The sequence below is a fragment of the Ambystoma mexicanum genome, chromosome 1p (genome assembly GCF_040938575.1).
Source record: "Ambystoma mexicanum isolate Mex_15411 chromosome 1p, UKY_AmexF1_1, whole genome shotgun sequence".
Lineage (NCBI taxonomy): Eukaryota > Metazoa > Chordata > Amphibia > Caudata > Ambystomatidae > Ambystoma > Ambystoma mexicanum.
This window is the reverse complement of record NC_090921.1, coordinates 635,708,349-635,730,620: the sequence shown is the minus strand read 5'-3', so window position 1 is coordinate 635,730,620 and position 22,272 is coordinate 635,708,349. Positions and strand designations below refer to the sequence as shown.

The 22,272-nt window shown below is 47.0% G+C and overlaps 1 protein-coding gene across 3 annotated transcripts in view; it reads right to left on the bottom strand.

Annotated features, from left to right (window-relative positions):
• The window catches only part of LOC138577868 (excitatory amino acid transporter 5-like), a 518,879-nt gene that overhangs the window by 209,347 nt on the left and 287,260 nt on the right, over positions 1–22,272 (bottom strand). For all 3 annotated transcript variants that reach the window (XM_069649661.1, XM_069649664.1, XM_069649663.1), the window contains exons 4-5: positions 8,585–8,627; positions 4,898–5,117 (exon numbers count right to left, since the gene is read on the bottom strand). In XM_069649661.1, the coding sequence (XP_069505762.1) occupies positions 4,898–5,117; positions 8,585–8,627 (263 nt within the window). The remainder of the gene's footprint in view (positions 1–4,897; positions 5,118–8,584; positions 8,628–22,272) is intronic.

Sequence of the window (22,272 nt, the reverse complement as noted above, 5' to 3'; positions counted from 1 at the left end):
GTTCTTAATATATTCATGCGTCTTTGTTACTATATAGTAGAAATTCAGTTTTGTGCAGATTCCACCCTAAAAGATTCACAGAAACAACCTGTTTGAGTGTCCATTGGACAGCCATGTGCAAGGAAGGGTAACGACGAGCCATCTTGAATCTGATAATTCCCGGACGTGAATCACATTACAGCTGCCATCGCAAAATTGGGGGGGGGAGTCAATCCCCTAGAAACACTAAGGAATGTTAGAGAGTGGTCTAGACATCTGTAGTGAGTTGAGGAACAAACGTATCCCGGTGGACCATAGATACCATGATTTGGTTGACCAGCAATAGAAGGACAGCAATGTCAGACACAGAAGTGCTAACATTGGGGCCTGCCTGTCCCAATGTTTTATAACTTATTTACAGTTCCTTTCCTCGACTGTTTGGAGGAAAATAACATTGAGTATACCAACTACACCGACGACACACAATGTGTCATCCCCCTGACAGGCAACCTTGAAGAAGACGAGCTTAACATCAATAGGATTTATAGCCCAATACAAAGGTGGATGTGCAGTAATGGCCTCTCACTTAATACTAGTAAAACAGAGCTAATGTTGGTTGAGACTGAAGTGACAACGCGTAAAATGGAGATGGAATATGCCCAGCTTCAGATTGATGGTTGTGTAATTACAACCAAAAATAAGGTTAAGACCCTTGGGCTTTACTTTGATCGCAACTTGAATATGAAAGCCCAAGTTAGCAGCCTCGTCTCTTCAGCCTCCTACTATATTAAGCTACTGATCCATGCACGTCCATATATTTCAAAAGAGAGTGGGGAAACATTAGCAAGAACGTTGATGGGATCAAGAATTGACTACTGTAGTAGTCTCCTCATTGGCCTGCCGAAAACAGAGGTCAAAAGACTACAAGTGGTGCAAAATAATGGGGTCAGAGTTATTATGGACCACAAGAAAAGGGACAACATATCTGAGGCCAGAAGAGGCCTGCACTGGCTTCTGATCAAAGATAGAATCTGTTTCCATCTCATACTGATCACTTATAAATGCTTGAGAAGCACAGCTCCAGTTTATCTCAAGGATGAACTGGTTGTCAAATCCAATATACATAATTTGAGATCTAACAACTCCACCCAATTGAAAATAGCAGCCTGCACACTGGCGCAGGTGAGGAAGGAATATTTTATGCAGCAGCTGTGGCTGCTTGGAACAGTCTTCTGTTGAGTCTGAGAAAGGAACCCTCAATGATGGTCTTCAGGAAAAGACTTGACTTAAGACTTTTCTATTTAATTAAACTGACATGCCCACCTTTAGCATTGTTGTAATCCACCTCCGGCACTGTTGTAGCAGATAGGCGCTGCCCATATCTGTCTTTTGATTTTTTGTTTTTTTATTGTCTTGTGTCTCTGTCTCCATCGCCCTAAAGCCTCTGGGACAGCAGCAGCGCTATACAAATCAATAAAGTAAAGTAAAGAGTATGGGACTCACAGACCCACCAAAACTGAGAGCTTGGGAAGCAGTGAGAGAGCCAGGTGAAAGATAGGCACGGAGTACTGGAGATCCAGCAGAACCACTGCAAGGTATCCCGATCAGGAATCTCTCATGAGAGAAAACCGACAGACAGAAGGCAGGCAGAGCTTGCAGATTAACCTGACCTGAGAATTGGTGCGCTCAAGATCCTCTCCATTGCCCGCAGCACAACATTTCAAATAGAGTGAACTTTCTGCCCAAAATGCAACTCACACAGCAGAGTCGAAAAAAGTGGCTAGCAGTGGGAAGGCACAGCCCAGGTGGTTGAAGATGGGGGGGGGCAGAGGAAGTTAGAGTTGACAACTCTTTTTGCCTAAGAAATGGTTGATGGTGTTTGGTAGTAGAATGATTGTGGACGTTTAGGACGATTATGGAAAACAAGGCGGGTTCATGGGTTTTCAGGCACAAGCGTGGTCCTGGCGGTGGCATATAACACTCCTCTACCCTCGCCTTCAAACTTACACCATCATCTGGAGCTTGCTACAGATATCTTTGTGGGTATTTATCAGCTATGATAGTGCATGGGAGGCGTGAAAGGGACTTTCAGTTGGCCTTGCAGTATTAAACAAGGAGCAGAGAGGAAAATGCTAAAAGGCCCTCAACAACCAAGACACTTTCGAATTGAGGTCTCCATGTTCTATGTTATTTAGGGAAATAATAATCTTTCTCTGCTGTCTCTTTGTAGATACGGATGTCTCTTAAATATGTGTGAAACTTAAACAAATGAAATAGCAAACCATTCTGCATTCACCAACTCTTTTAATTGTATAAGCATTGCTCATTGTATATTAGGACAGCTATGATTTCCCTTTTCATTTGCATTCTCAAAAAGGAACATCAAATATTTGTCATTCTTACTGTAATTAATTAAAATTGATTATTTAATAGCAAAGGGCGTTTTCATTCTACAAAGTGAACAGAATTATTAAAACAATCTTCATTGACTTAACCCTAATTATTGTTTGTAACTAATCATTGACAACATTTACTTGATGAGCTTCCCATTATGAAATAAGGCAAGGCATCTATACAGTACATACAAGCAAATCAGGTGTGCCTCTTGCCTGTCTACATTAGCCAGATCTGCCGAAATATATTCTTTACACACCATGTACTAATTGGTGTTTTTGTTGATTTCATTTCTATAGATACCTTGCTGACATATCTATTTTGAGTCCTATGTTTCTCCCTGGTGAAGACTCCATCAAATAATAAGTGGGATTTGAAACCAGCTTGCCTGAGAACTGATATGATGATGTGAACAAAATAATATTATGAATTGTATTTCACATGCCTGTGGATACTTTTATAGATACGAAAATTGTCAAATTATAGGAAATGTGTGTTGGGGATGAACATCCCAATTTATCATTGAAAAATAAACTTTTCTGTTAAACTGAACAATTATAAGGTGATTGTATAATAATTTGGAGGACCAACCACACATTGGGCCTCATTCCGACTATTTGGTACTTACCTTTACTGGCACTCGGTGCTGCCGGATTATGAGTACCGGCGGTACAGTTTAAATCCCCATTAATGGAGTCCCATAGGGTAACAAGGGATTTTTTGTACTGTTGGGCATCTGGTTTACCTCCAGCACTTAGCTGGAGGTAACCCAGGTGCCCCACTGGCAATCCCGTAGTTGAGCGGTCTGGTAAACTGCTGGCATCCACGGATACCTGCACTTTTTTACCAGACCGCCTGACTCGGAGTGAGGCCCATTGTTTCATGTCTTTGGAAGTTTCATGTTGTTGTGTACTGCATATGCTTTTATGCAATGATACATTGTTATTTCAACATCACAGATTAGTTAGTAAGTTTGGAAGGAAGGGGGATCAACTCATACAATTGTTATTAGCACCGCACCCAGGGGAGGTTCAGACGGTTTCCCAGCTAATCAAGAAGCTCGGAAAGGGGGCTTTTCCTCAGAAGCGGGAGAATGCCCTCTTCCCCGGTGGGGCAGCCGGTAAGTACGCTCTGCACTCCCCCGCATCTCGTTCCCACTGCACCTCCCCCCAATAACAACACACCCCTAAACAACTGCCACCCAAAGTATGGGTGCCCCCCTGTCGCTCACAGCTGCTGGGAACTCTCTGTGATCCCAGAACCTCCCAGTAATGGCTGCTTCACCCTGGCCTGTAACTCAGTCCCAAGACTTTACCTGAGCCGGTAATGGCCCCACCCGTCGAGGTTTTTTGCTTAATTAATGCTATTTGTATTTGTATATATCCTCTATTAAAGCTAATCTTTGTTGATTACGTTCTAAATATGTTTACTTGTCCATTGCATATCCACTTAAGCGAGTAACATAAATGCTCTTTGTTTTTTACTATGAATAGAATTAGATATAAATAGATAAATAGATTTTGGACACATTTTAGGAAATATTGATGGCTGCCCCCAAATCTAACCCATTTTTACTTATGTTGTGGCCCTCCAGATGTTTTGGATTTAAATTCACAGGATTTCTAGCAAGCTCCATCAGTGGTGAAGGATCTTGGGAGTTTCAATCCAAAATATCTAGAGGGCAGCATAATAAGTAACCATCCTCTAAACAATGCGTCTATGTAGCTGTAGCTGATTTCATTGCATTGATGGATGGTGCCCTTATTAGAATTCTGTCTGTGATCCCCCACCCATATGTTGATCAATCAACAAGGTTTGTTGTGTATTTAACCAATGGCAAGGGGATATTTAAATAGCCTATCATGCTTCATCTATTAGATTCATTCTCAAAGTTGCCACTCAAGCAAGTAACATTTGGTCTTACAGCAGTTCACTGCATATTCCAGAAAAATCATTAGCATATGCATTCCTTTAGGCACATTGGGCCTCATTCCGAGTACGGCGCTAACCAATGGCGCTATTAACGCCTTGGTTGACGCCGTACCCGGACCGGCAGCGCCTTGGTGGATGGCGGAATTACCGCCCCATTCCAAGGTCGGCGGGGCGGTAATTCCCCATTCACCAAGGCACTTGCCCATTCCCAAATGAGCCCCCATAGGGCTCAATGGGAATGGGGAAGATGCAAATAACGGTGACCGTTCATTACGGTCACCGTTATTGGCTCGGAGGCCCCTTTGCGCCCTCGACTTTAACACCTGCTCAAAGCAGGCGTTAAGGACGAGGGCGCAAAGGGAACTCGGAGTATGGCGGTAAGGGATTACCGCCACCGGTCTCGTGGCCGCTATCCTATCCCTTAATGAGGCCCATTGAGTATTGAGTTCCAACACATTTGAAAAGGCATAATTATTAAATCCTTTCCACATTAGAACAATACAAATACATATTTGTTAAGTAGACATGTAGTAAATCTCGACTCATTATAAGGGTGAGCTAAATACTGAAAGTCAACTGGACTCCACTATACCTATAGTCGCAGAGAAGATGACGATTCCTAAAACATTCATTTCTGTGTTGGTCCCAGGACGAGTTTTGTAGCTCATCTGAGGTGACGGGGTGATCTCGAGTAGGACAGGCCGGTGAATTTCAGGATTCTTGTCATCTGGTGCAAAATAGATAAAACTCAAGGATTTCTTCAGAAACTTTGAGTCTTGAGACTTTACAACTGGAATTAGAACGGTTCGATACTGCAAAAGAGCAAACGGCGAAAGGACAATGAAATCCCTTAAGAATAATTATTACTATGACAACTCAACACACCAAGCTGATTGGATATTTGTAAGATTAACATTTTTCCCCCTTAAGAGACCTGATGCTGCAGACCACCTCTGCTCCCTAAAGAATCATCAGCATCAATGCTAACCTGTAGGCCCAAAAGTCAACTCAGATGTTACCCATGCTGAAATTCAAGATCCATGCCTAAGGAACCTCATGGCATAACCCTGTATGGTATATGCACTGATTTCTACATTGAAATCTAAGCTCTAGGATCCTCAAGAAGATCTCCTCCACCTCACAGAAAACCAGCATCTGCATCACTTACCAGAGGTGGAACCTGTGCTTGGTTCAATGTGGCTGTAGGCATGGTTATGCCAAGCTAGTAAAATGTTATGTGCAAGAATGTAACCCCTGGTACACAGGTGTTGTTAGACAACACAAAGCAGCTGAAATTGGGCAAAGAGAAATGAGAAGAATTCTGTAAACATTTGTCCCAATCTATCAGACGGATTTTGCAAAGTTGATGATGGAAATATCCCAGTTTCTACGTAAAATAAGCTTGGTATATTTCTTTAAGAACCACACCCATGTAGAGGGGGACAGAAACACTGGCCTTAAACCTAAGTCTACCTTCTACCCCCCACTCCCGCCACCAATACTATGTCCGAAGAGATTATTACGTTCGGAAATCGGATTTGGTCAGAACCAGACAAACTTGGAAAAAGAAAATACTGACAAAACCCAATATCACAAGAGAGGAACGATCAGCAATGAAAACCCTGAGCTGTGAGCACAACATCATACCCTGCTCTTCATGTTACCTCAGCAAGGCTCACACGTGGATGTTGTGAGCAAGGAATGTCTTGTCTCTACGATCAATTGTGACCCAGATGTTTCAGTTAAAATTCAAGTTGGGGTTATGGTCATCTGGCCAAGCATCTTCTTAGTGTGCCTTTTTCTTTTAAAGCCAATTACTTCAGATGGACCTAATTCGATTTAGAATTGTGTACAACTTGATAATCACAGTCAGGCGTTATTGTTCTGCCTGCGACTTTGCCTAAGGTTATCAGTGTCCTGCACACAGAGTTAATTATGTGTGACTTAACATTTTCTCTTCCAGTTTTATGGTGCCATATTTGTAGAGTGTCTTTTGGTTTTACTTCTTAGTTTGCCCCTCGTTTCTATGCACTGTACCTCTCCACTTATTCACTTGCAACTGAGGCATGGAGGTGCTCGTGCCCGGTTCCATTGCATTTGTGGGTATTTTTCTAAATGATCCTATTCCATATCCCACCGTGGGAACATAACACAACTAAATTGTTTGCTGCTCGGCCCTCCTCCTCATCCTTGAAAGATAAGAATGGTAAGATGTTTTTATTTTTCCCCATCTGCTGCTGTGTCTGGGAGACCATCATAGCAAGTAACCATCGTAACAAGCAACCTCTTGCAGACCCAGGCTTGGTGCTCTACTAATGATCACTGCTTTAATGCCAGTAATACTGAGGGCCTGATTCATGGAACATTTTCCTATGGGATTGCGCCATTGTAAAGCACTTCCATGAATCAGGCCCTGAGATCCTTCTCATTGGGACCCCCGCTCCCTCCTTCCCTCCTACTCTCTGGCCGCCCTCCATGGGTCCCCTTCCCCCACCCTCTTATGAGGCTAAAAACCTTGGCGTTATCTTCATCTCCTCCATCTCCCTATTTGCTCACATCGCAGACCTTGCCAAGAAGGCCCACTTTCAGCTGCACCTCCTCATAGGCATTCTCCCTTACCTCACCTTCCCCCAGAAACTCAATGGGCCTCATTACGAGTCCGGCGGTAGCCGTGCCGGAAATACTGGCAGGCTGCCCCCGGACCATAAAATCCCATTCTGCCTCTGTGATTGCCGGAATCACTGGGGCATTACAACCCCGGTGACCCGGTAATTCCGGAGGCGGAATTCCGTAAATCCCCATTCCCATGGGGGATGGGGACAATGGAAACACTGGTTCAGTCTATGACGGAGCCGGTGCTTCCATTTCCGCCTGCAGGTGGGTGGCGTTACTCCCGCCAGGTCAGACCTGGCGGGAGTGACACCTCCCGCTTGCAGAACTCAGAATCAGCTGGTCTGGAAACAACAGTGGCAGCGGATTTACCGCCACTGTTGTTTCCAGACTGGCAGGATCATAATGAGACCCAATGTCTTCAGAGCTCTGGTCCTCTCTCAGCTGGACTACTGCAACAGTCTCTTCTGCAATCTACCTTTATACGCCCATTCGCCCCCTTCAACTAATCCAGAATAGGACTGCAAGACTTATCCTTGGCCTCCAGCTCAGGGACTGCATCTCTCCAGCCCTAAAACCTCTCCACTGACTCCAAGGATCAAGTTCAAGAGCCTCTGCATCACCCACCACGCTTTCTGGGGCCTGGAACCCAGCGGCATCCAACTCTCTATCCCTAAATACCTCCCTGCTAGAGTCCTTCAGTCTTCTAGCTGCAGATCAGACGGCTGGTCTTGGAAGCAAGACCATGCGAGCAACAGAGGCTTGAATCCCGGTACCACACTTAGAAACCAAACTCTGGTATGGTATTAGGCGCGTTATACAAAACCAAATAAATAAATAATGCCCCCCCCCCCTCTGCTGCATTGACTGGCTGCCTGGTCCCTTCCGAGTCCTACAGGACACCAGGCCCTCCTCGCCCAGTCTACCCCAGCACCCTGATCTCCATGCCGCCACCCTAACCTGCACTTGCCCTTCCGTGCACCCTTCCTCTGACTAGCCTGGCAGGGTGTGCATCCCTACCGAGCCTGGCCCATCATCGCAGTATGCATGCGGTCCTCACTCCCTGCATGCCTCTTGCACATGCCCACCTGGTATCCCCTTAGCACTTGCCTTACCCCAAGGGCCCTCTTCTTCCCCTCCTCCCTCCCTCACATTTATGCAGCCACTCTGGCACTCACTTCCCTTCCACCCTAGCATTCACCCCACACTCCCCTCTCCCTTGCACTTCTTGTTACTGCACTTGTACGACCCGAATGACACAAGGCCTAGTAGCACCGTTATTGTTCTTTTCATCCCTCCCCCAGCCCCCCTTATTGTTCTGTGGTGCCTTGAAACACCATTTGATGTGGCTAGGTGTTCTTTTCAGCACTCATTTTGTTTTGTGCACAACGAGTGTATGTGTGAGAGTTTGCGACTGTAGATGGACGCTGTTGGATGAACTGGTGCATGTTCCGCCAAACACACTGAAACCTGTGCCTTGCAACTGAAGCGCGCACACATGGGCGCGCACCCGAGAGATTCCTACTGCCCTTACCCTAGAATCCCCAGCTAGCAGGGGCGGCAGGCTTGGCCTTCATAGCATACATTTTTGCCAGCAACCATTGTAATTTGACCAGGTGTCCAGGAGCCACTTAGACGAACACATGTTTTATTCCATTAGACAACTCACCTGCTGGAACGATGCTTCTATCAAATTAGCTGGAAACATATTTCTGTAATATTCAAAAAACAAAGATTAATACATTTTATTTTAACTCTTACGTTATATACACGGTACTTCTTTATTTGAATGGAAAGGTGCACAGACTCCAATGCAAAGGTAACAGACACGTGAGGCTACTTTTATGCGTCACATTATTCGTATGTGACTCAATACAATCAGAACCTCAGTGTGGGGAATTGAACTTGCGTTGGATGGAAAGTTTATGTGCAATCAAGAGGTACCTTCGCGGGGGTTACCAATTGGCTTTACATTCACTTCGGCTTGCTGGTACATCTGACCAAAGCGTCCACCCCTAGGGTGACATCACTCAGGTATTTATCATAATGAATGCGCAAGGACTAACGTCAGTCTGCGCGCTTGTGAATTGCGTGCAGGGACTGGCTACACTTCCAAAGCTGGAAGACAGCAAACTGTGACACAGCCCCGCCACATTTCGCACTTCCATGGTCAGATGCACCAGGGTCACCACTGTCACTGCTGAAATAAGGGACATCCTCATGGATTCCAATGTGGTAATGATACAAATCTGACCAACCACCTCAGCCTGTTAAGTGTTAATAATTATGGAAAGACTGCAGCCAATAGAACATTTCTTTGCATGCTGGCTTCTTCCTCTGAGGGTCCCCACATACTACCTAGGCTATTGCAATGGGCTCTGCGCTGGACCCTCTCCTACTACCCCACTTTCCCTCCTCCCTGCTGTGGCGCAAGTCCTGTGTAGTTGTCATACGTCATAGAGACAGGGAAGAGGAGGAGCAAGGATGATAAGAGTGTATAGAATAGCTGTAGAAGGCACCATCCCCCACTACATATTTCGGAGGAACTGCTAGAACCGACCGGCGACATTGTCCCTACGTGTTTACCTACCTGCCTTTACTCTTCACCCCTCCTATCTGCCACATGTCCTTTCACATTGTACTGTTTTTAGCCAGAGTAAGTTTCTGTTTTTAATCTAGCAGTTCCTTTTAGCCATTTATGTTAGGGGTCAGAAACTGATTTCTATGTAAACAATCATTGTCGCTTTTCTTTTTACAAGATTGCCGCCTATTAGGGAGTCATGCCTGACCACCATTTCCTAGCACGAGCCCTGCAATGGCCAGTGCTGCAACCACTCTTGTAGAAGGGCTTAGTGCAATTACCATCCCAGTTGTGCACACGTGCACTGCTACCTTCACCATGCCTAATGGATATGCCTGTTCTATACCTGAGGATAGAGCCGCCAAACTGGTTACTTCCTCTATGGCCAACATCTTCAAGGTCGTCCAGCAAGAAGCCATTGCAGCAAAATCAGTGCTTGGTCCTTACATTCAATGCAGCCCTTCTTAACGGAGAAGGCTATCCTGAGGGTTGAATCTAAATACTAGACTATGACTGACCACCACTCAAATGTTGCATACATGGAGACCCTCTGACAGGGAATAATGGCATGGAGTGATAGAGAGTGTTTGAGGAATTCGATTACGTGCATGGTGCGTATGCGCTCGCCTGGACTTTTTGACATTTTTAATTCAATGGAATGATGGTAGACCAATCTCAGGAAAATGTGTGGGGCTAATCCACACATTCTTCTATGCTCACACCACAACAAACGCATAGACAGTGCACTCTAGGTGGACACAGCCTAGAGACACCGTCCGCCCTGTCATATTTAGTTGGAATGTGACAGCCATAAGTGCATTATGTCATCTTCAGGAAAGGAAGACCCAAGCTTTCCCCTGCAATGGCCAGCCTGATTAACTAACCAATGCTCCATGGATCTGCCCTGCTCTTTTGTTATGCCCTGCAGCTGGTGGTAGCGATTAACATACCAATAAAGGGTACTTCAAACAGACCCACAGGGGGCCTGGCTGCAGAGGTTAACAAAGGAGACAGGAAACCCAACAACCTTTCAGATGTAACTGTATCAACCTAAAGCCAGCTCCTGCCCTCAGTATCAATGACAGTGAGTTGTCATGTCTGGGACTGCCATTTACAGTAAGCTGCCCCGCTAGTGGCACCCCATTCATAAGGTACAAGAATGTGGTTGGCAGCAGCCAGAGAGTCTGGTTTCGTCAAAGCTGTAAGGGAGACCTGCCACTTTAAAAGGGACCACATAGAGAGGACCATTAAACAGAGAGACTCTTTGTTTGATCGACAGCAGAAAGGGAGATGGGGGTGGGTGGGGGACTTAGTATCACAAGGGAGTGTGGCCAGAGAGCTTTCTGTTGAGAAATGATTTTAGTCCTGATTCACCCCTTTACCTTTCCTGTTGCAAGGCACTCTGGTTATGAGCTCACACATACAGGGCATTGTGGCCTACTTGGCTTTAAAAGATGGCAGAGCCCCTCTTTTGGCAGATCATCTGAAGACTTCACCAGAAGTAACAAAGAAGAACTCAATCTTGGACCCTGGCTGAAGGTACAGTCTGCCTTACATCTTCTGCCACTGAAGGAAGTCCAGGCTATCCAAAGCGGGAAGCAAGATCCCTCCCCTAAACCTCTCACAGGGAACGGAGGGAGAAACAGAACTCAGAGGTCCCTCCAGCCACTCCAGAACTGGTACCCAGCCAGCACACAGCGTACCCTGCTAGGCTCTGCAGTAAGCTTCCTGGATAAGGAGTGCCAGAAGGTCTCTGAACCTAAAACCAAGGACAAGGCAGCTGCCTGCAACACACTCCACAGCTGTGGGCTGTCCGCCTTAAAGGACAACGCAAGTCTATTGAAGAAGCTGGGAGAAGTGCCTCGATGAGCATCTACCAACGTCCACCTTTAAGGACATTTTCAAGCCTGTCAGGTTCCTGGATCTGCAACTGATGGCAAACCCTGACCGTTGTTAAGCAGCCGTCGCTTAAAGACATCTCCAACGTCTCGACCAGTGCTTCAGAACTGCTGATCAGCACTGAGACAACGATTCCTGACCCCGAGCTGCCGTGTTGGCCAGCCAGCAGCCATTCGTCTAGCTTTGCTCGCCGAACTGTCTCACAGCCTGATACCCCACAACTGACTCCCATCTCAAACTGTCACAGAAACCTGCAAAGCGCCCTTAAGCAGACTCTACCCTGTCGAGCACCAAGAACACCTACAGCACAGGGTAAATTGTGGTTCTGCCCCTCTGGTCCTTCACAGAAGGACCCAAGAGACATATTAAGACCCATTGATCCCTGTGTGCTAAAGCCAAAAAACCTTAACAAACTGTTGTTATTAACTATACTGACTACCCTCCTGTCAGTATCTAGAGTGCATCCCTTTTCCTTCTTTGAAACTGTCAGTCCTCTGCACTCCTTTACAGGGTGGGTTGTATTTCGTAGTGTTGTTAGACTGTCTGTTGTGATATTTTTATACAACCTTGACTGGACAGTTCCTTTTATCACTGGGTAATAATTGGATTTTACCCAGTGTTGCAACTAACCAACGATCCACGACCTTTCGGAGAAAAGCCTACCATTCCGTCCACGTTACCACAGTTAGATAAGGAGGTTTATAATTTGCTTGTTATTCCAATTTGTTTGGATCCCTTCTGGTGTATTAGAGGTTTAGAAACTGAAATTCCCCTCTGGACCACTGGGCCTGCCTGGAAGTAGATTCGTCACAGAGAGTCTGAAAGGTCCTGCTCTATGCATCACCCAGACACTTCTGCGGATGACATGTGCACTGCGGATGGAGTGTTTGGAGCAAGTGAGTCGAGAACATGGGGATGAGGTGAAGTACTATGCAAACTCCCTTCAAAATGGTGAGAAGCTATCGGAGTACTAGCCTGGATAAAATCTATTCCTTAGCTAGCCTTTCAATGGAAGGCAGTTACACTGCACGGCCTGAACTTGGTCAGGGTGCAACACATCCTACACAGAGCTAGATCCATGCCACTGATGTCTCTGCAACTGTGACTTCAGAGAATAGATCTAGAACCCCTCATCCTTTCAAGAACCTGTCTGAGGGTTGCGCATTCGGAAGGCAGAGATGAAGTACCCAGCGTACAGTCATCCCAGTCAGCTGGTGACCCCAACCACAGCCCCAGAGTGTGACCCGAGATATCAGGTGGAGTAGCTGCAGCAGGCTATCCCAGCCATGGAGCTGCAGAGGGCTCCTATAGCAACACCCAATCCACCAGAGCATGGAAAATACTCTACACTGCTATCACATGAGAGGGAGCATGAGCTTTTTTGACTTGCTGAAGAGCCTAGCCAGCCCAGGAAACATCAATGGTGTAATAAACTGCTCCTGCAGTGGCAGTTCTGTCATAGGTGTGGAAAGAAGAGCCAAGCATTCCTTATGTGCCCAAGCTCACCAGACTAAAAGTGGCAGAGAGATTCCAGGTTTTGAAGATTACAGTACGCACAATGGTGGGAAAAGCTAGTGAGGTTCAGGAAACAGCTCCTGAAACTGTGTCAGTACTATGCTCCAACAGAGTGAACACTAATGACATCAACACTGTGCCACCAGATTAGCCCGAGGCCACAGTTACACCACAGGTGATAAGCCACCTGTGCAGATGTGTTCACCCGGACTGGCTAGTGCATGTCAAATGCTGATTGCCTGCAGTCCCACCCACTCCAAGCGCAGCACAAGAAGATCATGGGCAATGCCTGAAGGGATTTTAGGACCACCAGCCTTCCTGGCAGCTCGCATTGCTGTAAAGTAGGCTGAAGTGCTACTGGATAGTGGTTCACACGTGACTAGTCGTATAATCACAAACACATGGCACAGATTTCGTTGAAGGCATTGGTATCGATGAACCTTCTCAACAATCTGGGGTACATGTGCTGCAGATTTCATGAGCTGTAATTCGAGTCAGTACCCCCATTAGCAACCTGGCTCAAGTGTGCAGCAGTTGAAGAGAAGAATCTGCAACAACAGTGGTGACAGGTACCAACTTTTCAAATTCGACACCCTTGCTGCACTGTGTCGGGAGATGGTGGAACTACAATATACTAGCATGCTGAGACCATGTAAAGAAAATCACCAGACAGACACATTGGAGTTACTCGCACCACGTGATGTGGGCAGATCACTTTCCTGGCACATGCCGTTGTGATGGCTCCTGGTAGAATACGACACAGCTGGGAGCAACAACTGAGATGTCTGGTGATGGAGGCAGTGAGGCACTAGTTCACGGGGGCTCCCAGGTGGATTGCTGGTATAGCAGACTGTAATGATAGATGGTAGACTGTGATGATCTAAAGACCATCGAGGTGCCCGCCATCAAACTGACAAACCAGACTAACCACTTACGAGGATGTGTCATCATCACAGTTGACTGCTTCAGTAACACTATTGAGATTTCAGGTGAGTGAGCGGCATTCCAAAGTTGTATGAAGAAGACAGTGAGGTGACATGGGCCTCCTGGAGTGGCTGGTCTAACTCCAAGAGATCAGTGCACTTGAGATAAAGTTGGGGGACCACAACAGGAGGTTCATGACCACTTGTAAACGTCACCATGGGATGCGCCTATCCAGGATGGAAAGAGGAGTACCATCAGTCCCAAGGCACCTTTATATCTTTCCTGGGATCCCTTCAGTGAGAAATGGATGGAAGGATGACAGCAGAACTTCGGGGATCTGGAGTGGAATGTCTCAAATGCTCCTACACAGATCCCCAGTAGGAATACATCGTGCTTGTAGATGTGAGTTTGGAGGGATTGGAATCTGTCCATTATCAGGAGACAAATTGTCGGATGAGAGCCATTGCTTACACCATCTGAGTCCTACGTGCAGAAGAACAGAACTGCCTGTCTATAAGTTTGCATTCTTGGCATTGAAGGGGCCAGTGCAGAGAAGTTCCAGGATTACCTTTACAGCGCCACCAACACAGTGAGGAATGACACCAACCATTTTATGTATGTGTAACCAGGCCACTGCAGACAAGTCCGCAGAGACAAATGAATACTGAACAATGCCAAGGTTAAGTTCCCCGCCCCCCAGCCCAGCGATCGCTTGGTGATCCACAGAATGGGTATAAGCGGAAGGAATAAACTGGGTGACAAGTGGGAATCTCAACCTTACATTGTAGAACAGCAGCTAAGGGAACTGCCTGTCTACCAACTGCGTGAGGAAGGTCAATTATGAAGACCGTAGACCGTAATCACATGCTCTCAGTTGGAGACTATGTTGAGTTACTGCAAGCAGAGGTCAAGTTACCTCCACCATCGTGGCTAGTGACTAAACAGCAGCGTCTCCAAGCTGAAGACCAAAGAGATAGCATGTTGGCTCAATCCTCAGAAGCCTATCAATCTCAAGTGACACTGAGACCAGGAGAAGGCCATATAAATGCAATTATTTTGTATGGAGAAAACACTGACCCAAGAAGTGGAAAGGGGTCAGTTTGGCATCAGTAGTGATGTGTCACAATTGTGGGTTCACACATCTGCATGTCCTGCCCCTACCCCTGAGTAACATGGACCTACTATGGTACTTCCTGAGAACTGTCAGGCGATTTGTTCTGAACACAATCCTATCACTCCGGCTGCAGTGGACACGGTAGGGGTTACCTGCCCTATGCCTCCATTGCAAGATATGGACTACCAGGTGTCCCTGGCCAAATCTGGAGGAGACCATTGAGGAAGAACCAGTTGCTCTACCCCTTTCCGCCAGAAAGAGCAGACCGGTCATAGACCTCAAGTATGACTCACTAGAGATATATGGGGCTCATTACGAGTCTGGCGGTAATCGTGCAGGTACTACCGGCAGGTTGCTGCCAGACCCGTTAATATTTACGGGCACCAGACTTGCCGGAAATACCGGGGTACTACAACCCTGGCGTTCCGGAAGCTCAGGCGCCGGTAAATTGTAAATCCCCATTCCTACGGATTGGGGACTTACAATTTACCAGCGCCAATAGGACTCCATGGGAATGGAACCACGGAAGTACTGGCACCGTTATTATCAGTGCCGGTGCTTCCATGACAGTCTGCTTACCCTGGCCGCTGTGTCTGGCAAGGCCTGAACTCTCAGGCACAGCGGTTCCGGCAGGCAGACTCGTAGTATGCCGGTCCGGAAACAATGTTGCTGGTAAGCTTACCGGCAACCTTGGTTCTGGACCGACATACTTGGAATGAGCCCCATAGTGTGAGGTTCCAATTTTCCATTCCTCTCATCTTCTATCCCTCCAGTGCTTGAGCTGGTTCATAGGAATTATTGGGTACTGTGGGAGGTGGCGAAGTTCTAGGGAAGTGGATGACAACTGTTGACTGTAAGACAAAAACCATGGTTGGATGCCTTCATTGCTTGGGTGAAGACTATTCTTAGGGGAGGGAGGAGACATTTCCAAGGTGGGAGTGTATAACCGCCCTCCCCAAAATGGGGGTAATTTAAAACCGCTGTGTAATAAATGGTAATAATAAGCATGTACATGTAATAAAAAAATGGTACAGCCCAGGCTCTCCGGCATGCTTCGGAGACTTTTCAAAAATTAACAAACTGGGCTTTTACAAAGCGTTCTAGAATGAAAAACCATTACAGCAGTTAGTCCTAACCCTCCTGTTTTGAGAGCCGTGCTGCCGACACTCTGTTTGAAGACCAAGGACCCCCACCACAGGCCTGCTCAACTGTTATTCCCCAAGTACCTGGCTGATCCTGCTGAGTAGGGCTATCTCTACTGCAGGTACTTAGTGAATCTTATGTATACAGAGATTCTCACGCTAAGTGCGGTATTTCAAGTTTGATTCTGTATTTACAGTAGTGTAGACACATGGTCTAAGGTGGTCAGCCGAAACGTGTTTCGACCCCGAAGGGTCCTTCTCAAAGCAAGATGAGTTATAGAGAGGGGGGTTGCCCCTGGAGTTCCTCAATTAGTCTGCATAAATCAGTGTCTTCCCAGGTCAGGTCTGTCGAAGTTCAAGGCTGATGCCTGCAATTGTGTGGAGTCTCGGATGTAGAGTGAGGGATCTCCTCAGGAACTATGACAGACCTGACCTGGCAAGGGCAAGGGGTTAGGGTAGGGAGGGAAGGGTGAGCCAGGAACAGATGGCGGAAAACAGGTAGAGTACCAGGCACTACTACGCTCAAAGTTACTCAAGCAGTTTGCGAGTAGCAGTCTAACAGAGGGATGTGATGGTGGGGGGGGGGGAACAGAGGGGGGACAAAACAAACAATACATGAGGATAGAAGAAGATGAGAGTACAGGTAGGGAGGAGGAGGAGGAGGAGGAGGAGGGGTGGCGAGGGGGATAGAGCTACTCTCTATGGAAGGCTCAAGATGATTCTTGCGCTTTACAGGGAGCAGTGAGAGAACAAAAAGCAAGGAGGGGGCAGGGAATGGAGGTGAAGTAGGAGAAGAACAGGGGGAGGAGAGCAGAGAATGCAGTCGGTGCTCATGACCAATGCATTTTTCAAGGCACAAGAAGATACAGGGCGCAAAGGCCTAGTGTAGCAGTGAATGCAGGGGTGCATATACAAGTATAAATGACATGTTTAGCAGCCAAAGCATGGGTGCACACGGCCTTAGGTTTTAAATGGACAATACATTGTTCTGGAGAAACATCACGTAATGAGATACAATAGTCCAAGGGTGCAATCGGTGAGCAAGGATAGTAAGGAAATAAGCAGGGTTTAGGGGAGGTACAGAAGGTAAGTTTAGACAGGGGCAGGGCATGCTGCATGCCAGCTGAGCAGTGGTCTGCACTCGCGTGATGAATCAGCGGGGCTCACTGTGTTGGGGTCGATGAACGAGACACAGGTAGGCAGCAGCATGAGGGATTTTTGAAGGTTGCAGAGGCTCCCCCTGACTCGCCCATGCTCGGATTGGAACAGACAGGCGACTTTGGAGGTGGGCCGGCTTCTGTCTGCCGGCTCACCCATAGGTTCTTAGATGGTAGGTAAGGGCCAATCGCATCGTGGCAGGCTCAAAGGTGGAAGATGTCTGTGTATGAGGTCCAAATGCAGTGGCCATGATGGAAAACGCACTGCCCGTTGTTGTGGCACAGTCCAGAAGCCAGACGGCACAGGCTGCAGATGAAAGTTGATGGACACGCTGATGCGTGTTCCCATAGTGCCCCCATATGGGAGAGCACAATGAGTAGAAAAATTGTACTCCAAAACGGAACGCTGCAGAGTCGGAGCGAATAATGATCCAAAAAGCCCATCTAGGCTTACCTTGTCGTGCGGTCCAGTTGGGAGTTGCATGAAGAGACTCAGGAGCAAGGGTGGAGGAGGGAAGGGGATAGCAGGTGTAAAGGTAAGAAGAAATGAGGCAGAGGATGGTTCAGACAGGGGACTTAGCTGGTGGGACATTGGAGGTGAGCCGGATTCCGCCTGCCGGCTCACCCAAAGGTCCTTAAATGGTAGGTAAGGGCCTTTCGCATCACGGCAGGCTCAAACATGAAAGACACTCCAGTGTCTGTGTATGAGGCCGAAAGGCGGTGGCCATGATGGAAAATGCAGTGCCCATTGTTGTGGCACAGTCCAGCAGCCAGACGGCACACGCTGCAGACGAAAGTCGATGGACACGCTGATGCGTGTTCCCATAGTGCCCCCATATGAGAGAGCACAATGAGTGGATAAATTGAGCTCCAAAACGGAACATTGCAGAGTCGGACCGAATAATGATCCAAAAGGCCCATCTATGCTTACCTTGCCGTGCGGTCTAGTTGTGAGTTGTATGAAGAGCCTCAGGAGCAAGTGTGGAGGAGGGAAGGGGATAGCAGGTCGAAGAGGGAAGAAGAAATGAGGTTTTCCTGTTTCAGGGTTTTATTATTTTTTACTTCCGGGGGTGTTTTTCCAGTGTTTTAAAAAAGTTTCAGGATCTGTGTTTATCAGGGTTTCCTGTTTGCCTGCTTCAATAAATCTCAGATGACAGATTCAACACACAAATATTATTTTATTGTTTCATTGCACGCATAAGTAAGGTACTATCTCTTGGAGCAAGATGTTATGAGCACTTTCCGGACAATAAAGATGAATGTGTTAACCCATTATTATCTAACATTTGTATAAGTCAAAATTAATGTAGTAAATTATGCCATGCTTTTTCAGGGACTCCTTCCCCATCCTTCCCCTTTCTTTTCTTCCCATGAAGACTTTGATTTGTATTTGTATTTATTGAAGTTATATAGCCCTTTAATCCAAAGTGCTTTACATAAGAACAGGAAAAATACAAGCATAAGATGGTAATTGAATCATAACACGAAAACAGTTTAAAGAACAATTTACAACATTGTAGGGGTGAGGAGGGGGTAGGGAGGGTCAGGGTGAGCAAGGGAAGGAAGGAGTTAGTGGGGGTAGGAGTGGGAGAAGAGGGAATGTAAGAGAGAATGAGGAAGAGGAGAGGAAAGAGTGGGATTATATGAGAGCAGGGGGTGGGGAGGAGGAGGTAGAAAGGGATGGGAAGAGCAGTGGTAGGAGGTGAGGAATGAAGGTGAGGGAGAAGGACGAGAAGAAACAAAGGGTGCTAGGGAGGTGAGTGAAAGAGGTAAGATTTGAGAGACGAGCAAAAGGAAGGGAAGGAGGGGGAAGAGCGGATGTGAAGTGGGAGGCGGTTCTAGTGGAAGGAGTTGGAAAGAACAGAAACAGGAGGGGGCACAGGGAGATGGAGGAGGAGAGAGTAGGAAAAGATTAGCAGAACGGAGAGAAAGAGAAGGGGTATAGAAAGTTAAAAGGGAGGAGAGATAGGGGGGGCAAGACCATAGAGGGATTCGAAAACAAGACAGAGAAATTTGAATTTGAGATGGGAGTGAAATGGGAGCCAACCTAGAGAGGAAAGAGAAGAGTAGATGGGATCTAGGGGTGAGAGAAGGCAGAGAGAGCGGGAGGCAGAGTGATAGATGGATTTGAGTGGGGAGAGATGAGAGGAGTGGAGTCCAAAGAGAAGGGAGGAACAGTAGAAGAGTCTGGAGAAGATGAGGGAGGTAATTAAAAGTTTAGTAGCATGAAAGGTAAGGAGGGGTCGAATTTTACGAATGTTGTAGAGGTGAAAGCTACAGGATTTGGCAGTAAGGGAAATGTGGTGAGATAGAGAGAGGTAGAATCAATATGAAGACCAAGGTTACGGGCATGGGGAGCGAAGGAGAGGTGTGAGGGGGAAAGAGAATGGAAGCAGGAGGGGAGGGTGGAGGAAGAGAATTGGCAGGGAAGAAGAGGAGTTCCGTTTTTTCAGTATTAAGAGTAAGGAAGTGAGAGGACATCCAGGATTTGATAGCAGATAGGCAAGAAGATAGTTTATCATGAATGTCGGGAGAGAAAGAGGAGAAGGAGAGGAAAAGCTGGGTTTCATCCGCGTAGAAATGGTGTGAGATGCCAAATGAGGAGATGATAGGAGCTAAGAAGGAAGTGTAGAGAGAGAAGAGAAAGGGGCCTAAGACAGAACCTTGGGGAACTCTGTGGTTCAGAGGATAGGAGGGGGAGGAAGAGCCACCCCAGGAGACTGAAAAAGAGCAGTTGGAGAGATAAAATGAGAGCCAGTTAAGAACAGAGTCCTTGAAGCCAAATGAGGAGAGGGAGTTGAGAAGAAGAGGATGGTCAACAGTATCAAAAGAGGCGGAAAGATCAAGGAGAATAAGAATGGAGAAGTGTTTTGAGTAACGTGCAGAGAAGAGGGAGTTAAGAACAGAGGTGAGAGCAGTTTTCAGTGGAGTGCAGTGGGCGGAAGCCAGATTGGGTAGCGGGAAGGAAGGAGTGGTTAGAGATGAAGGAGGAGAGTTGAGAATAGACAATGCATTCAAGAAGTTTGGAGAGGAAGGGTAGGAGAGAGATGGGTCAATAGTTGGAGGCAAGACTGGGATTAGAAGAAGGTTTTTTGAGAATAGGGATGATGGTCGCGTGTTTTAAAGGGACAGGAAAAGTGGAAGTTGAGAGACATATGTTGAAGAAGGAGGTAAGGTAAGGAATCAGGAGGAACTTTAGGGATGAGGGAGGTAGGGATGGGGTCAGCAGGGGAAGCAGTGGGTGAGGAGGAGGGTAACATCAGAATGAGTGACGGGAGAGAAGGAGGACATAGAGAAGGTAGGGGGAGGAGGACAGTAGGAGAGGGAAGAGAGGCTAGATCAGTAGCAGAGAGAGAAGAGGCGGAGGGGGGATCAGGAGTGGATGGAGAGAGAAGACGGGCTAAGGTTTGAAAAATGCGACGAGGGTGGGAGGATTGAGAGTGGAGAAGGTCAGAGAAGTAGGTGCGTTTAGCTGAATTGAGGTATGAGTCGTAGAGGGAATGATAGGAGAAGTAGGCAGATTGGTTAGCAGGGGTTGGGTGTTTGAGCCAAAGACGCTCAAAGTGCCAAAGGAGGCGGCGCATGGAGGAGAGATGAGAAGAAAGCCAAGGTTGAGCAGCACGGTGAGAGCGGGAAAATGAGGAGAGGGGGTAGAGAAGATCAAGAGAAGAAGAGAGAGAAGAAGTTAAGATGGAGGAGGCCTCAGAGGCGGAGAGAGAGGAGAAATGGGAAATGGGGGGAAGGAAAGAGGAGAGGGATGTAACAAATAGAGAGGGGTTAAAGCCACGTAGGTCACACCGGGAGAACGAGGTGGGAGAGGGAGGAGGAGAAGGAGAGGGAGGGGAAAGGGGAAAAAGAAAGTAGAGAGTGATCAGGCAAGTAGGTGGGAAGGGAGGATACAGGGGAGGCAATGAGAGAGCAAGTAAAGATGAGGTTGATGGTAGAGCCAGATTGGTGAGTAGAAGGGGAGGGGAGGGGAGAGAGGAGGTAGGAGTCAAGAATGGATAAGAGAGGAGAGGAGGGAGAGTTGGAAGAGAGGTGGAGATTAAAGTCACCAAGTATGAGTAAAGGAGTGGGACTGGGGGAAATTAGGCTGAGGAGATGGTCAATGTCCTCATAAAAGGAGGAGAGTGGCCCAGGGGGGCGGTAGATAATAGGAAATGAGATAGCATGAGGAGAGTTAAAGAGTTTGAACATGTACTCAAAGGAAAGGAAGGGAAGGGAGGAAGAGAAGTAGGGGAGGGAGAGAAAGAGAAGTGTGGTCGAAAGAGAAGGCCAAGACTGCCTCCGCGGTCAGAAGAACGTTCCTATTTTTCTCTCTTCTACCATTCTATGGTTAGGTAGGCCAATGTGGGAAATTAATGATTGTAAAGGCTTATAATCTTGTTATAAATGTGGCAGTATTTCTTTAGCGAAACAACATTCTATTGCTGGCTTTAGTTGCAATATCTGGCAGTGCAACGTTGCAGTGCTCCATGACTAGGTTTTTGTCCCGTTTTTTGTGACGCATAAAGCATACACATATTTACATAAGTGTTAACCAATGTGAGAAATGTACAATATTGGGCCTCACCATGAGTTGGGCGGTATACAGTAAAAGAGTCAGAAATTGAATTACTGTCACTTTTGCCACACTGCCGAATAAGGAGTTGGAGAATTAGCCCCAGCGGAATTACTGCTGAATGTACCAATGGTGATGGTAATTCTGCCAGATGGAATTACTATTACCGCCAGTGGTATTTGTGCACTCTCGCCATGTTGTAATAAGTCTGTAATTCAGCCAGACACCATAACGGTAATGGAAATTCCACCTCAGAAATTACAGCCGTATTACTGCCAAACTCATGATGCAGCCCTCTCCCCTCAAAAATGTTGCCCCCTGCCAAATAAACACAATGGCTCTTTCAGTCGCCAATCTGTGGTCCCTGGGCCCACCCGGAAATGTGTCCGGGACCTTGGACCAAAGTAGCCAATGGAATCACCAAAAAGTGGTATGGTGAGCTGTGCATTGTTCCGAGCAAACAC